The 12,450-nt window shown below is 35.1% G+C and overlaps 2 protein-coding genes across 5 annotated transcripts in view; one reads left to right on the top strand and one right to left on the bottom strand.

Annotated features, from left to right (window-relative positions):
- Positions 1-3,730, bottom strand: part of trip12 (thyroid hormone receptor interactor 12) — a 44,424-nt gene extending 40,694 nt beyond the window's left edge. For 3 of the 4 annotated variants that reach the window (XM_065265114.1, XM_065265117.1, XM_065265118.1), the window contains exon 1: positions 3,620-3,730. The gene's annotated coding sequence lies outside the window, so the exon portion shown is untranslated. Of the gene's footprint in view, positions 1-2,817; positions 2,976-3,619 lie in introns of those variants that run through there. The other variant, XM_065265115.1, reaches the window with a different exon arrangement.
- Positions 3,731-4,111: 381 nt separating this feature from the next.
- On the top strand, positions 4,112-5,335 carry fbxo36a (F-box protein 36a). Its single transcript, XM_065265140.1, has 3 exons — positions 4,112-4,207; positions 4,883-4,991; positions 5,106-5,335. Exons 1-3 carry the CDS (start codon positions 4,112-4,114, stop codon positions 5,300-5,302), a joined length of 402 nt encoding a protein of 133 aa, XP_065121212.1. The 3' UTR covers positions 5,303-5,335.
- The last annotated feature ends 7,115 nt before the right edge of the window (positions 5,336-12,450 follow it).

Below are 12,450 nucleotides of genomic sequence, written 5' to 3'. Positions count from 1 at the left end.
AATGGAATTTGAACGAGATGCCCTGTGTCCTGCTATAACAATTGCTCAAAACCTTAGCAATACTAACTAATAATTATTGTGCAATTAATGTGCGCTAGGTTGCACTTTTGACCAGAGGAAACGGGGCTCAGGAGAGGAAACGTATGCCAAACGTTGTTGTGAAAGTAAATAACGTCAATCAGTCATAATTGTAAGTGTTCATTCCTTCAAGGCTTTATGTGTTTACTGCTCGGTAAATCTCTGTTCTGATGTTTACTACCGGTGATCACAGCTTGACTGAGTGACGTTGTTCATGTCGTTTCCCGGTGGGAGGGATCAGGTAGCACAGAGGGGGGATGAGTTTTTTTAAAACTTACTAACCGTCTCAGGCTTTCTCGACCGATTTTCAACATCGTAGACTACAGCTTTAAAGTCCAGAAAAAGTAGTTTGTATTTAAGTGGCACAGAATAATCATAAAGAAAAATAATTTTCTTTTAAATGGAAAAATTGATGTCCTTTCCAATTACCTACGAATAACAATCAATTAGCTATTTACTGCTATTCTTTAGGCAATAGGTAACACAAGAACCCAACAGGGTAAAAGACAAAATCAATAAATTAACATCCTACTTTAAAGTGTTTGATTATCTTCGTTTTGAAACATTATGGTTCTAACAAAAGTTTACACATTTGTCTAAAATTGATTCCCTTACACAACCTTCATATCAACTATATACTCCATATACATCTAACGGTCAGCTCAATATCATACTGGGACTTGGGGGTTAAATAGGACAATGTCCGTCCATCGACTGTGTCTCACACTGGACTCATGTCCAGTATGCAGATGACAGCATATGCTATACAAACTTACCAACCATGTGCAAATACCTAAACCACAGCCTAGTGTCGCAAGAAAGTGGGCAATCATGGTAAGGGGAATGGGGGATGAGGTATGAAGAGTTTCATTGCGGTCTCCTCATAAAATGTGCCATATCATAAATGATACAAATAAAAATCAATATCATTGAGGAATTCAATTACAACTGCAGATTAAGGAGGCAGCCATTTTGTTCAATAATACAGGTAAAATCACTGCCAACTATCATTAATTGGTATGCAAGGCATTTTCAGGAAAAAAAACAAGAAGGCTTAATAAAATCTCAAATAAAGAGATGAGAAACATTATAAGACGACTCAAAATAAACAGTCTGCTGTATTGGCCCTACATCTCTTACCTTACCAGTATTATCAAATAAACATCAAAACACATTTACCTACACAGCCATTATTTTTAGCATAAAAACAAGCTACAGCTTTTCTAACTTTGCCACTGTAAGTCACATTAAATATATATACATAAATATTTAGGTAATGTGTATATTCTTATATTAGGTGCCCAAAAAAAAAAAAAGAGTATAGATATTTTTATGTCATGGCTTTCGGTGAAACAATAATAACATACATATAGTTTCCCTCGTTATTTAATATATATATATAAACCATTCATGTATGCAATACGTCACATTTCACAAATACAGACGATCCGAACCTGTGACGCGCGACTCTGACGCGCAATCTGCTGTTTGGATTGACATAATCCTTGATTTCGCAACACACAGTAACTAACATCAAAACATATATTTGTATTAACATATTTTGATGTTAAGATCTAGACATAACTTGGTGTGTGTTTTAACTTTAGATGTGCTTAAAGGCCTTCCTCTTTAAGCTACTACAGCAAGCCAAGTCACGTACATGACATTCAAACTATCAGACAACAAAAACGCCCAACATTAATAGAAAGGCACAATATATTTTTTATTCATTACTTATTTCTATCATAACCACATTTGATTCACAAACAGGCCCTAAACATGTCAAAATCCCCCGGACACATCACTGAGGCTCATACTTCCCAGAAGACATTATGAATTGATCGCGCTATGATTAGGAGTTTAATTTCTTCATATGTCGATAACAACAATAAAAACCATATCACTAAAAACCATCGACGCCAGTTTTAATGACGTTTTCCACCAGTTATTTCTGATGTTGTGTGTATTTGGACTGTTGACATGAAAATACGACATGATCATGAAGGCCGATCGCCAACACAGGCCTGTGCAGATCCTTTTGTTTATTTTGTACAGTCCGTGAAACAAACAACTATTAACAAAAAATACGCTTACGGTCTTTACACGACCAAACCATCAACACCATTACACCACGAATGTACATACGCGTTTATTTTATTATAAATAAACAAAATACAGCACGATAAGTTGATTTTCTCATGACGAGGCCCTGAACACCGGTCTCGCGTTTTCTGGCCCTTCACAGAGGCTTTTGCTAATCCAAAACATGTGTGATTGGCGACTACAAAATACAGAAACATTGAAATGTATCGCTGTATAAAGAACCAAGAGGGACAAAACGTGATAAAGGGTGACTTGAAGTGAATTACATCAAAATGTTTACGGAGTCAAACTGACAATCGTGTTCGGCTAACGTTAGCATCGTGCTAACCATGCTAAATTAGACAAAATACTCATTGTATTTACCTACGCATAAAATTACCGAGCAATTACGTCGGACAAGCTTTTTCAAGTAGTTTCACGTGCTTAAATATCAAAACAAGGTTTCGTTTGATTTCAAGACATCTGTCTTTGATGCTAATGCTGTTTGTATGGCTAGCCGATGCTAATCTGCTGAAGGGACGAAGCGTGACAAGCGATTATCAAACAAACAACAAGTCTTATTTACATCAATAAAGAAAACACACATCACAATACGAACATTAAGTTTCATAGAGATGAGAAAGAGAAAGTTTGTACCGTTGATGACAGTAATTGGCCTACATATGGTAAAGCTACAGAGCCAAGCCGGTCTCCTGTCGACGTGTATGCGGGCAAGATCAGGTCAAAGTGACTGAAGACGTAAACAAACTACCAAAAACTACCAGCACCCGCAAACTACACTCCTCAACATTTCACCTAAACAGGCCTGGATGGCACAATAAAAAATCTCTACTCGTGATGCACGACACCTCCACCATTTCAGACGTTTACTGGCATTACCAACACAAAAAAAGAAACAGAAGTAACGTTAGACACAAACTTGGATTAATTTCTCATTTCCTACCAATCTGGTGGGACAATACAGCTCTATTTTAGCACAGTTTTAAATCGGACCATACATTAAAATATTAACAAAAGTATGTAAAATGTGACTATATATTCGTTGAACTACTTAGCTGGCCTCTCAGCTAATGGTTAATAAATGTTGTGTATCTATTTTAAAGGGCCTATAAATGGGTCTCATTTCGCCTTCGCGTGCAATTAACGTCAATATGATTCAAATAGTTTATTGCTTCCCCACCAAAGCAAATGACAAAAAGCATGTGGTCTTCTTGAATCGAACACACACATAACCCAAAAGAAAGAAACAAGGCACGTAAGAAAAGGGCTCGAGAGATGACAACTGGAAACCATATTTTCTTTTTCGTCTGGTTTTTCTCACTCATATTACTCGACAGCTGATTCACACGAAGGGCTCCGATGCGCATAAGATCCAAGACGTCTCCCTTGCGTTGCAATCAAACGTATATGCGTGTATTTTTAGTGTTGTTGTAATTACCTATTTGTTGCAGTGTTGTAGTAGCTGTTAGACACAGTGCAGCAGCAGCAGTCAGCGGATTTACCTTCATCAGCTGAGCGACCTGCGAACTGCCACCGCATCACCTCCGTTACCACAGCGTCTGCTGCTTCCGCCGACGCACTACTTTCCGCAGACAAACAACGACAGTATCCGGAAAGGCGGAACAACCACATTAACGGCAAAAATAACGTATATCGCATTTATTGTGACTAGTGTGTGCTAACATCAACCTTGCGCTTGAGAATATAAAGGTTTAAGGAGCATACGTCAGGATTTTATATTATCCATCCGCCAGGTCGTGACCCCCCCCCCAAATTTTGTTGAATGTTAAAAATACTTAAATATTTTTATTTAAAAAATTTAATTGTATATAGTTTATATACGTCGCAAAATATCGTTACATTTAATAGATAACGGTACAGAGCTTCTTTAGGCATCCTAGTTGTCATGGCAACCGCTGAGCGTCCAAAAATGGCGTCTCTGCTAGGTGAAGTCCTGTTTGAAGTCGATGGACAGGGTCCAGCTCCCTCTAAAGACTTTTACCAACTTGTTATCACACAAAAAGAGGTATATTACTATTTAACAGGATTTATTACAGATAAAATGTATTGGTATTAAAAGAATTATAGAACAAGTGTGAATTTTCATAAAATCATTTTTATAAAATGCATATGGGATGTTTTCAGAAATATTTGATATTAGCCTATATTGGATATCTGAAATGCTATTTAAACTATTATGTGTAAGAACATTTTTTGTTTGTTTGTTTTGAATGATTGCCATTACCTGTTTGTCATTCCGATCCAAATTCCAGTAAAATTTGTGGGTTGTATTTCACTGCAATTCAGATTAAAAAGGTTGCCAGTTACTAAAATCTGAAGTTTACACCCAACCCTAAAGTATTTTTACAATTGGTTTTATTTATATAAATATATATTTATTTATTTATATTATATATATATATATATATATATATATATATATATATATATATATATATATTTTGTTTGTTTGTATATATATGTATATATATATATATATATATATATATATATATATATATATATATATATATATATATATATATATATATATATGTGCATGTGTGTGTGTGTGGGGGGGGGAGTATTACCATACATAAATGTTAAAAATATACTTTTTTTTCTTAAATGTACATATGTATGTACATAATAATTACACACATAATTTCCAAACAAGTTTTAATATCTTTATTTCATACAGGTTATATGGAGGTGGTGGAAGATCTCAATCCGGAGTGAATTCAGAGGGACACCACCAGGAGAGATAAAACAGTCCCACAATGACTTTGTACAGGATTCAGCACTACAGGGTAAATCTATTCACTTTGTGTTATTAACACACTCAACATTAAAACATTAAGTATATTGCAGCTGCTTGTAACTTATGCTTTAATAAAAAAAAAAAACATGTTTTATGATTGTAGAGCAGTTAGGTGTGGTGTTTGGACGTAGGATTTTGGATTACACCTTGTCTCTGTGCCAAGGAGTCTTTGACTACCTGGAGCGTTTACCTGACCAGCTGCTCCTAAAAGTTCTTTCTTATGTGTCCGTCCAGGACATTGGTCATCTCAGCCAAACTTCAAGAAGGTTTATGAAGGTCAGAACAACATTCAACACTTAAGAGAACTACATTTTGATTGTGTTTTATTATTAGTGATCTTTGCTCATATCAGCTTCACTTGTACCATTGATCTTCCTTCAGATAGGAATTTGAACAAACCACATTATGCTTTAGTTTATTTTTGTACAGTTTGTGTTACATGCATGCTATTAGTGTTAATCATTGTATCTGCAGCTGTGCAGTGAAGAGTTTTGGAAGAGCATGTTGAGTCATTTTAATGTGATAACTGAAGACATGGAGAAGCTGGGAAAAGCTGTGGGCTGGAAGAAGCTCTTCATCATTTACTATAAGCAAGAACAGCACTGCTTGGCAGAGGAAGATGAACCCAATCCTGTTGATTCTCCAACAACACTGTAAAACAGTTCCACAGCAATCAATCAATCAATCAAAACTCTCAGTATTCATATTATTTGATTCATTTATTTGCTTCTGGGGGTATTGGTGGGTGTTTATATTTGTGGCTTTGATCAGAGGCAAGCTTATAACTCAAAAATCACCCTTGATGTGCTATGAATGACAGAGTTTTTACTAATGTTATCTATTTTTTTCAAACCATATTCTTTTAAAATATGTATTTTTTTAAGTATTAAAATTTTTACTATTAAATGTGATAACACTATAATTGGCCAATTTATAATTTGCAAAATATTTTTAAAACATGTTTACAATTTTAAATAGTATAGATAACGATAAAGTTTATAAGTAAAGTTTATAAAAAAAGTCAAATGATTACCATTATCATTTTTAAACAGCTATCACAAGTCGAAGTGTAATATCACATGTTGGTGCTGAGGCAGTTTTGCCTGCAGTTTTAATTCAGCAATATCAATAATGTCCAGCAGATGGCGCACGAGCAAAGTGTAAAATAAAGTGAAAAATGCTAAATGTAGCCTGAACTTGAATAGCATGTAATCACTCAAGTATTCATCATAAAACTGCACAATATAAATGTTTTGACATAAACTCTCTTATTTGCAAAAAAGATAATTTTATTTTTAGGCAAAATATCTGTTATATGAATATTTAATATTTTTTAACATACAAAAGCTAGCAAGAATAAAAATGCAATGCGTATAAAATGATATTGAACAGATTTAAAAAAAAATATTGAATTGATATTAAAATATATTTTATCTACATCCTACTTTTATGAACACGTTCACTACTTTCGTATTTTGAAGAAAAAAATCTCTTGTATCCTGTGGATACATACAGTTATATGTGCAGTTCAGAAGAAAACATCATAGTATCACAGTTTGAGTAATATATTTAGCATAGTAAGATTATGAGCCATCACCATAAGGAAAAGCCTCAATCTGCTAATGTTAGCAGATTAAATCACATTGTATTGCCACAGTTTTACTACAAATGAAATGGTGAGACCATAGTAAATTTGTGGTTACAACAAATAAAAAATATGCTTAATGTACTTAAAGGATGCTTAGTTTTCTTAAAGGGACACTTCATCCATTTGCATTAATCTTTGTATAGTTAGAACCCCAGTCATGTTTTTGAATGGTTGTGCATCATTTCCTCAGTTGCCACTGAGACAGGAGAAATACAGATTTCAGTGTTGCACTTCCTTCTTTCAATGATGTAAAAATCATCATTTTGCATCATTGAAAGAAGGAAGTCCAATATCTTTGTTGAGACAACAAACACCCCTTTTCTAGGTCAAATAGGCACCTAATTCTAAATGTATGTTACATTTCGACTACAAATATGACACACTTTCAATAAAGATTAATGTTTCTATGGGTGAAATGCTCCTTTAAAGGAACACGCCCAGATTTTGGGAATTTAGCTTATTCACCGTATCCCCCAGAGTTAGATAAGTCCATACATACCTTTCTCATCTCCGTGCGTCCCGTAACTCTGTCTGACGCAGCCCCCGCTAGCTTAGCTTAGCACAAAGACTGGAAGTAAATGGCTCCAGCTAGCAAACTGCTCCCAATAAGTGACAAAATAACGCAAACATTTTCCTATTTATATGTTGGGATTCGTATAGTCACACCGTGTACAAATAACAAGGTGATATGAGAGACAGCCATCTTTTAACAGTACAGTATACATTCTGGGAACTATATTCTCAGAAGGCGAAGCACTGCTACTGGGCGGAGTGATTTGCTCACAGCACTCGAGAAGCCCCTGGTGAGGAGCAGAGAGTTCGCTCAGAGTTGTGCAAATCACTCCGCCCAAGTAGCAGTGCTTCGCCTTCTGAGAATATAGTTCCCAGTATGTATACTGTACTGTTAAAAGATAGCTGTGTCTCATATCACCTTGTTATTTGTACACGGTGTGACTATACAAATCACAACACATAAATAGGAAAATGTTCGCGTTATTTTGTCACTTATTGGGAGCAGCATGCTAGCTGGAGCCATTCACTTCCAGACTTTGTGCTAAGCTAAGCTAGCGGGGGCTGCGTCAGACAGAGTTACGGGACGCACGGAGATGAGAAAGGTATGTATGGACTTATCTAACTCTGGGGGATCCGGTGAATAAGCTAAATTCCCAAAATCTGGGCGTGTTCCTTTAAGGGCAAATTATTTAATGTGCTTTGCTAGATAATTATTACATATCACCATGATGTTAAAAACAGAGGTGACCAGTTTTGAAACTTTAAAAATGTCTAATAACACATACCAGCTTCTGTCTGATGTTGGTGAAGTATTTTTCTGTTTGTTCTGTTTCAAACACGCAACATTCAGTGTCTATTTTTCTATATTGTTGCCCTTTTCTCATTTTCTAGAAGATTTTTTTTTCTTTTGGACGTTGATGGTATTACATTAAATGAGTCATTCTGGACCAAAATCCTACCAGGTCCTATCATACACCAGGTGCAATATGTGATGCAAGTGTTTTTTGCTAGTTTCGGCATGATGCACTTGTCATTTTATCGTCCAGCATCATGTTTTAATTCCAAATGCATTTGTGCCCAATTGTAAGCCCATGGGCGTTCTGGTCTGAAAACAAGGTGTGTTCATGTGCTTTGTTGGCAAGTTGCTTTTTTGAGGTGACTAGGCCATTGACCAACTAAAACCTGGTCTAAAGTCTAAAGTCAATGGTGCAATATTGTTATTGTTATTTAATGAGTGCATTAGTAATATGTGCCTATAAACGGGACGACAACGTGTTTTTGCTTATCACACACATGGACAGCACACAAACGTTTTTAAATATAAAAATTAAAGGATTAAAATGTAAAAGATTATTATTGAGTCTCTTGGACATAAATGAGGACCGATTATGAGACGTTAGAAGGCGTAAAGAGCTGCTTCACCTGCAGCCTCGTAAGTAATTAAATGTTTCGCTTTAAACAAATGCAAATATTGCATCAATTTTTAAATGTTTTTTGATGCTACCCCATGGATTTATTGTATATGATGATAACTTTGTACCTGTGAAAATGATGACATGAGAACAAAGGCGCTCTCTGTTTATATTTCAAACACGCTGCCTTTGAAGTGTGTCTGAAAGTCTTTCTCTGAGCTGCCTTCATTCCTCCGAAGTCATTTCCTCATGAGGCAGCAAGGCAACGAGTCACTGCCTTGAGTTTTCGGACGCAGCCAAGGTCTTCATGATCACTAGACAGTCACAGGTGGGTAAGTTTGATTATGGTTGGACCTAATCTCTGTAGTGCTCTGGCCCTCCAGGGTAAGATTTGGGGAACCCTGATGTAGGCTATCCATATTTACAGCAATTGAAAGCCTGTTATTTTTACTTCCATGACAGAAAGAAAACGACTTTTAAAGGAACAGTATGTAAGAAATGTATATCAATTAATCATAAAATGGCCCTGATATGTCACTAGACATTAAGAAATTATTTTCATTTCAAATACTTATATCACTGACAACAGTCGTCTGGCCAGGATATTGTCATTTAAAAAGTGGAGTTGCAGCCCTCAACTGATGTTGATGTTGTCATTTTGTGTATTGGCCACAGTTGTGTGATTGCAGTACCAGTTTTAGCCACATGTTTTGTGATTGCAATACCAGTTTTGGCCACAATCCTACGTACTGTTCCTTTAAAGGTTTTAATGCCAAAAATAAAAATTTCAATACAAATAAAAACACATTTTTTTTAACATCAATCTTAAACTGGTGGTCTTCTTTTTCCACTTAGTTTACAAATTCCGCGATGTAAATAGGGAATTGGCATGGCGCGAGCGCAACTGCTTTTAAAGGGGATGGGAGATGAGACTCTCATTTATGTATTGATTGATTTATTGAACATTACACCCAAAACAAACCCATTACTCATTACGAGAATAGGAACAACCCTTTTAGACTGTGTGGCGTGCGCTTTAGACCATGCGCTTAGATCGTTAAAATAGGGCCCACAATTTTTAATATAATTATAAACTGCTTCATGAGCTGGATAAAAGTGCCTGTGGGCCCTAGTTTGGCCACCTCTGGTTTAGGCTACATAAATGTTTTAGTCTTATAAACATTAAGGGGCAGTTTCCCGAACAGGGTTTAGATTAATCCAGGACTACACTCTAAAGAAAAATGGTTCTTCAAAGGTTCTGAAACGATGATAATGGTTCCATATAGAACCATAGCTTACTGAAGAACCCTTTTTTGCTGAAATGGTTCTTTGTTTTGGCAAAAGGGTTCTTCATTTCCTTCCTTTTTTTATTTTAAATTTAGTCGTTAATTTTCAAGCTGCCTCCTGATTATTTTCACCTGTAAAAGCCCTGAATCATCAGTCCTACTGAACCGCCTGCAGACTAACAACACAAACAGGTAAGATAGTAAAATAATCATCATTTACTGTTAAAAACATTTTGAAAATTTAATTGTATTGTAATTTATTTATTTTATAACAGGCAAACTTTATACTGTAAGCTTCATTCCCTTTATAAGAGGTAAGCTTCATACTGTTTTAAATGATATATTTGACTCTGCTTTAACAATAACTTAGGATAATGATTTGTTAAAGTGTTTAAAAGCTAATACATGTATATTGTACATTAACTTTATTAAACTAATTATCAGAAGAATGTGGTAGAATCTGTTTTACGTACAGTATGTACGCAAATTCCAGGCGAATATTAACTTGTTTTGTCTCAATGTTTTATTCTTTCACCCATGACCGACAGATCAAAATCTTGTTCGGCCTGATGCTCAACCTTGTACAGTCCACCAAATGAAGACCACTGCAAAGTGATGGAAAATCTCAGGTAATCACAGCCTGTGTCTTAAGATCAACATGACAATAACAGACCATCTCTTATCTTACTCTTATCTGAACAAATGTTAAACGTCACTGCCACAAATCAAAGAACATTGGATGGAGTATTGGAGTATGTACTGTACAATGAGCCAGCAAACAAAATATGGACTTTTTTGTTAGCTTCTATAAACATTGACACAATCCTATTGACTTTTAGTTAGTAATGTATTATTAACATCCCATTCATTTGTATTCTATGCCGTCTATCTGTTTGTGCTAAAGTGTTTACATCTGAATGTAATGCCATAATATGTTAATATTCAGTAATTATTATCATTTGCATGTTTTGATGTGGCATATGTCATGATTTTAATGATTATTTGATGTAATTGTTGTCTATTTAGAGTCATTGTCTTTGCCAAATTTTATTGTTAATTTATTTAATTTTTAAAGCAGTTATTTATCATCCATATCTCATTTGAGTAGTGATTTGTTATATTTGCATAATAAGTCAAATATTTATTTTGATTGTGATTTTAATACACATATTTATTATTGTATGACACCTCATGAATTTTTAAGATTCTCTTACCTGTTTGTGTTGTTAGTCTGCAGGCGGTTCAGCAGGACTGATGATTCAGGGCTTTTAAAGGTGAAAATAATCAGGAGGCAGCCTCAAAATAACTGACTAAATTTAAAATAAAAAAAGGGCGGGAATTAAAGAACCCTTTTGCCAAGACAAAGAACCATTTCAGCAAAAAAAGGGTTCTTCGGTAAGCTATGGTTCTATATAGAACCATTATCATTGTTTCAGAACCTTTGAAGAACCATTTTCTCAAGAGTGTATGCTGGGTTGTTGTTAACCCAACCATGAGTTGAAACAACCCAGCATAGGTTTATTTATTAACCCAACAAGGCCTTAAATTTACACAATGGCAGTATTGCAGTATTTTATATTGCACAAGTAAAAAATAGCAGTTCAGAATGAAAACAAAAAGTGTCTTCTGCCTTTTGGGTCATCTTTAACCCAGCACTGTGTTCTGTCCAATATTTACCCAGCGTACATGGGTTAAAAACAACCCAGACATTTTTTAGAGTGTACATCAAACTAAATGAACAAAATATTAAATTATTAAAATAGCATAAATGTAAAAAAAGTTATTTGCTTGCAGATGCCATTTGGTTTGTCATTTGTGTCCCAGTCGGTGTCATTTTTTGTGATTTACTGTTTTTTACATAAAATCATCCACACTCTAAAAAATGCTGGGTTGTTTTTAACCCAGGGCTGGGTCCACTATTGGACAGAACACACTGCCGGGTTAAAATGACCCAACTGCTGGGTTATTTTAACCCAACTGCTGGGTTGTTTCAACATGGATGATTGACAATAACCCAGCAATTGAGTTAAAACAACCCAGCAGTTGGGTCATTTTAACCCGGCAGTGTGTTTTGTCCAATAGTGACCCAGCCATGGGCTAAAAACAACCCAGCATTTTTTTGAGTGCATACATAAAGACCATTCAGTGAAAATATTATCTTGATATCTTTAACCGAGTGAAATCACGTCAAAGATTGATATCAATGAGTTTTTTTTTATAAAATTATATAAATTATGATTTATAATATATTACTCTTTAAATATAAGGTAAATAAGAAATAAGACTTTGTGAAAGATAAGGCCCTTAAACAAATATCAAAAAACATTGATTTTACATTTAGGACTTTCAGATTCCATGTAGGTAAGCTATTCACAGCTTGACTTTATAAAGTTAATGTACATTTGTATATAGTGTCTCTTTACAAACACTCAAAACAAAAAAGATGGGTTATTTGAGTCAAAAACGCACAATCCCAGCCGTTGGGAAAAAAGTGAACCCAGAAAGTTTTTATACTTGGCCAAACAATGGGTTAAATTAACCCAGCATAGATTTAATTACAATAAGACCCAACAAGATTGGGTTCGTGCC

Source organism: Paramisgurnus dabryanus, chromosome 9 (genome assembly GCF_030506205.2).
Source record: "Paramisgurnus dabryanus chromosome 9, PD_genome_1.1, whole genome shotgun sequence".
Lineage (NCBI taxonomy): Eukaryota > Metazoa > Chordata > Actinopteri > Cypriniformes > Cobitidae > Paramisgurnus > Paramisgurnus dabryanus.
This window is presented reverse-complemented; position numbering and strand designations above follow the sequence as displayed.

Excerpts from the sequence above, each read along its gene's own strand:
- fbxo36a (XM_065265140.1), top strand. The coding sequence starts at position 4,112 with ATGGCGTCTCTGCTAGGTGAAGTCCTGTTTGAAGTCGATGGACAGGGT. Across the intron at positions 4,208-4,882 it reads TTGTTATCACACAAAAAGAG|GTTATATGGAGGTGGTGGAA; the intron begins GTATATTACTAT and ends TATTTCATACAG. Across the intron at positions 4,992-5,105 it reads ACAGGATTCAGCACTACAGG|AGCAGTTAGGTGTGGTGTTT; the intron begins GTAAATCTATTC and ends TTATGATTGTAG.